The sequence below is a fragment of the Triticum dicoccoides genome, chromosome 7B, assembly GCF_002162155.2.
Source record: "Triticum dicoccoides isolate Atlit2015 ecotype Zavitan chromosome 7B, WEW_v2.0, whole genome shotgun sequence".
NCBI classification, from domain to species: Eukaryota; Viridiplantae; Streptophyta; class Magnoliopsida; order Poales; family Poaceae; genus Triticum; species Triticum dicoccoides.
Genome location: NC_041393.1, coordinates 615,111,576 through 615,116,037, shown reverse-complemented (window position 1 = coordinate 615,116,037; position 4,462 = coordinate 615,111,576). Strand labels below are relative to the sequence as shown.

Genomic DNA, 4,462 nt, shown 5'->3' with positions numbered 1-4,462 from the left:
ATCGGGCCGCAGGGCGGGACGACGGGTGGTGGGCCGACGGGGGGTCAGGTGTGGCGAGGGCGGTGGGGATCGGGGGCGGCGGCAGTTGGGGTCAGCGGCGACACGGTGGAGTGAGAGAGAAAGAGAGATGGAAATAGTGGGAGGTGGGGTGCGGGGGGTGGGCCGTAGCCGTTAGCTGTCGTTCTCTTTGCCGTCTGCTAGCAGACGGCAAAGAATCTTTGTCATCCACTAGCAGACGGCAAAGAGGTGGGGTGGACCATTACAGTGTACTGGCCTCCACTAGAACCCACCCCCACCTCTTTGTCGTCTGCTAGCTGACGAAAAATACTGTTTGCCATCTACTAGCGGACGGTAAAAAACTGGCTGACGGCAAATTGAACATTTGCCATCAGCCAGTTCTTTGCCGTCTGTTTTTCCTAAGCTAACGGCAAAAAACTGGCAGACGGCAAATTCCCTGATTCCAGTAGTGTATGTGGTGTTCTATGGCATCCAAAACTAATGTGTGATATTATGGGCTTATTTTTTCCTCGTTTCTCTCATGGGCTTCTCTCTTTTGTGAGATATATAGTTTTAAGAAAGGGTGACACCAGGCGTGGGTCGGCCGGCCCAATTTTCAGCCGGCTGACTAGCAGTCGTTGGATTGAGGGGACGTTGATCGTATGATCTGAGCTCATCTTTCCTTTTTTCCCCTATCCTTTTCTTCGTCTCCAACACGCACAGAGCGTAGGGAGCCCCTCGAACCCGCCATGGATGCGCGACCACAAAGCACTACCGGCTCGCACCGCTTGCTACACCGTCACCATGGCTCGCCAGTTGATGCACGGGTGCCCCATCGCCAACCCCCCTTATGCAGCAAATCGGACCCAACAAAAAAATTGGCCCATCGGCCCCTCGAGTTCGTCATCACTGCAGCTCTGCCGTGAAGCCATCACAGTAGTCGGTTGCATCAATGGTGAGGTGCCAGTTCCAGCTTTTTATCGTCGGTCTCTGCTTGAGGCTTTTCAAAAATAGGGTTGAATCTTTTCATGTCAACAATTGTAACTTTTTTGTTGCGTACTCACGAGGTTGAAGCTTTCTATAAAGCCGGTTGAAGCCTTCTACAATGCGGGTTGAAGCTTTTCAATTCAACAGTTGCAGCTTCCCGATTCGACGGTTGTATCTTTTTTTATTTCATAGTGGTCAAATGAAACTTGTCTATATATTTCACCGGTCGAAGCTTTTAAAAACTACGGTTTCACATGAACGGTTGTAGATTTTCAGTTGCATGGGTGGTCCGTCGAAAAGAAATCAAACTACAGTTGTAGCTTTTTCGGTCGTCGGTTCCAGCATCGATTGAGGAGCAAAAAAGCTTTCAGGTTCATTTTAGGAGGAGATGGTTGCAACGGTGGGGGAGGAGGTCACACTGCCGTGGTTGTAGCATCTCCAGTGGACGGTTCTAGGATGGGAAACTGTGAGTAGAAGTTCTTGGATGGCATGTCCATGACGGCTTTCCAACTCCGGCTCGCTGGGGCAGAAGGAACCTGCAAGTCGGGGCCAATGGAAGAAGTGGGCATGGACGCTGAGGTTGGAGGTGGGCACCTATGTCGATTGGGGCTAGCCAGCGGTGGGATCTGAAAGAGGAAGACGAGGAGCGACTGTGGGAGAGAAGGGGATCCGGAGGAAGAAGACGAGTAGCTGAGAGAGAAGGGGGTCGAGAGAAAGAAGACAGAGGAAAATAAGATAAAGTGGGGCATGGAGCTGTGCGAGACGTAGGATGGGCTTAATCGCATGGCTCGCGCACGACTTGCTAAAGTTTCAGCGGGTCGGCCGGGCACAAACGTTTCCTATACTTCAGTATAAACATGAAAAAAAAATCTGCCGGTTCTTAAAAAAATGGAAATTTTCGATCCATTTTAAGCTGGACTGGGATTTGCCTTGTGCGTTGGATGACCGAAAACGGATGTGTCCGAATTGAACTTGGGATCGACAAGTTGTCAGGATATATTGCTCCCGGAACTCAATTTAGAGTCGGCAAAAGATTAGAAATGTAATCACAACGTGCGGCAACATGCATGCATGGGCATGGCTGCTTACCTTAACACGCCGCGCACGAGATTCTCTCTAAGAGCATCTTCAACACGCGCCCAAAAACTGGGCCGCGCGCTAAAATCCGAGTTTTTTGGGCGCCGGACAGCTCCAGCTAAAGCTGTAAAATAGTGCGCGCGTAAAAAAGAGTTAGGCGCGCGCTAAAAAATGCTGTCAAAAGCTGTAAATTTGAGGCGCAGGATTGCGTGCGCTTCACAATTTACACCGCGTGTTCTTTTGAGCGCGTGTTTTTGGGTATCTGCTAAATTAATATTGAATCCGGCGCACTAAAAGTGCTACAGGGCATGCAAAAACTATTTTAGGGCGTGAAATTTTTATGCACCGGTTGAAGATGCTCTAAAGTCTAAACCCTAATCCCGAAGTCGATCCGACGGCATGGCGCGGCGGCTGCAGTGCTGGACCAGGGACCTCAGCAGCGGCGAGTCCACGAGGTTTCCCTTGAGCGCCAGCCAACAGGCGGTTGTCGCCATGTCAGCGACCCAACCACAGATGCTACCCCAGTTGACAGAAACTTTGCCAAGTCAGCAAGAGAGTGCAGCGTGGCAGCAGAAGGGCATCTCTCCACCAATCAGGGACAAGGGCGCGTCATCACCAGGCCACCTCGGATCAAGCAGCAGAACCGCAGATTCGTGGGCCCGGAGTGGTGAGTGGTGGAACGATACATAGGCTGCGAGGTGCGGCTGGCTCGGCATCCAGAGGATCAGGCAACGGCACGGCACGGCACGGCATTCACTTTGCTTTCTTCTTTCCTTCCTCGCAAGGCAGAGTGCCTCCTGTAATCAAAACAGTGTGTGAGAAATACTAGATCGAGATCTGCCACCTAACACACCATCGCCGAGCTCATCGACTGGGCGACAGTTGACGGAGCCGACGAGAGCGTGCGCGTGGCCGTAGCCGTACACGCCAACACCGGCGAGGAGATGGAGACGTTCGTGCTGTCGCCGGAGAGCCCCCTCTTGGCGCTGAGGTCCCCGGTGATGAACTCAGCTGCCCACGCGGTCGTTCGGTTATACGGTTTCCTTCTCATAGTGCCGCCTGAACCGGGGACAGCGGACAACGAGCTCGACATGAGCTGCCCCGGCGACGACGTGCTGGTAGAGATGGAGTATGTCCCCGAGGGCTGGTTTCTTGGAGGACCGGCGCCGTTGTTCGCCGCCGCGGGGTGCACGGCCGGCTGCATGCGGGTCGCCGCCGTGGAGGACCAAGAAGAAGAAGCAGACAGCAAGGAGATCCTGGTGCTCTACCGCTACGCCCCTTTCTCGGTATCATCGGACGGCGTGGTGGCGCGAGGGAGCAGCAGGGCGCACCTGCTCCGGTTCATCGCCACCGGCGACCACACGGCGAGGTCGCTGGCGTGGGCCGGATCGTCTCTGGTCCGGCTGATATACCCCGGTGACTTCAGCGAGCAGCTCCAGGAGCTATGGTCGAGCCTAGCGTCGCAGGTGAGCGTTCTGCCGCGCGCCGCGCGCGTCGAGGTGTTCGTCGACGTCGGTATCCTCCTCCGGAGGTCGGACTACACTCCCGAGCGCGTGGAGCAGATGCGCCCCTCGCCGGAGCGCATGGCGGAGCAGACGTGGCCCGTGCGCTTCACCGGCATGGAGCTGCACCTGCCGGAGCCGATGCGGCGCGACCATGATAAAGACGAAACCGCCGTCGACGACGACGATGACACGGACGCCGGTGAACGGCCAGCGAAGCAAAGGAGGGTAGTCGCCGCCGGGGAGGATTGCCCCGTTTGCTTGCAGCTGCTCGAGGGGAACGACCTCGCCGCGTGGTCCGGGTGCGACAAGCCCCATGTCTTCCATGGCTCGTGCTTGGAGCGCGTCCTTGTGGAGAGCAAGACGTGCCCTATGTGCAGGCACAAGCTATACATCGAACACAAACGATGAGCATTAAGCAAGTAGGCTCGACCACGTTTGGCAAGTTGTAGTACGTACTAGCTGTTCTTCAGAAACTATTCTGTTTTGCTGAAGGATGGCATGCATTCTTGGGTTTCATGGTCAGTTCATCAATGAATGAATCATGTCAATTCTATTTGATTTGAATAAATATCTGTAAAAGCACCGTTTGGATATACTGAAAGTGAAAATTGTTTGTTAACTATTATGTACTTATTATTATGTACAAACTATTTTTGGAAAATTCATATGCATGAACTGAACTTTCATATACAAGTAGTGTTTCTAGATGAAAACTCTACACAAACAATACTCGAAGCGGAAAAAAAATAGTTATATGAACTTAAAGTTACATGATGGATTGTATGAACAAAGGAATTAATATTAAGCTATGCACAATCACGTGTAGTCTATATAGTTTATCGGTCTTGCTAAAGCACATCTAGAAGTGCCACAAGTCGTAGTTTATGCTCGACGCA

At 52.9% G+C, this 4,462-nt stretch overlaps 1 protein-coding gene across 1 annotated transcript; it reads left to right on the top strand.

The window, feature by feature from the left end:
- The first annotated feature begins 2,847 nt into the window (after positions 1-2,847).
- LOC119341230 lies at positions 2,848-4,185 on the top strand. The gene has a single exon (XM_037613098.1). The coding sequence runs from the start codon at positions 3,006-3,008 to the stop codon at positions 3,972-3,974; it is 969 nt and encodes a 322-aa protein (XP_037468995.1). The 5' UTR covers positions 2,848-3,005; the 3' UTR covers positions 3,975-4,185.
- Positions 4,186-4,462: the final 277 nt, after the last annotated feature.

Excerpts from the sequence above, each read along its gene's own strand:
- LOC119341230 (XM_037613098.1), top strand. The coding sequence starts at position 3,006 with ATGGAGACGTTCGTGCTGTCGCCGGAGAGCCCCCTCTTGGCGCTGAGG.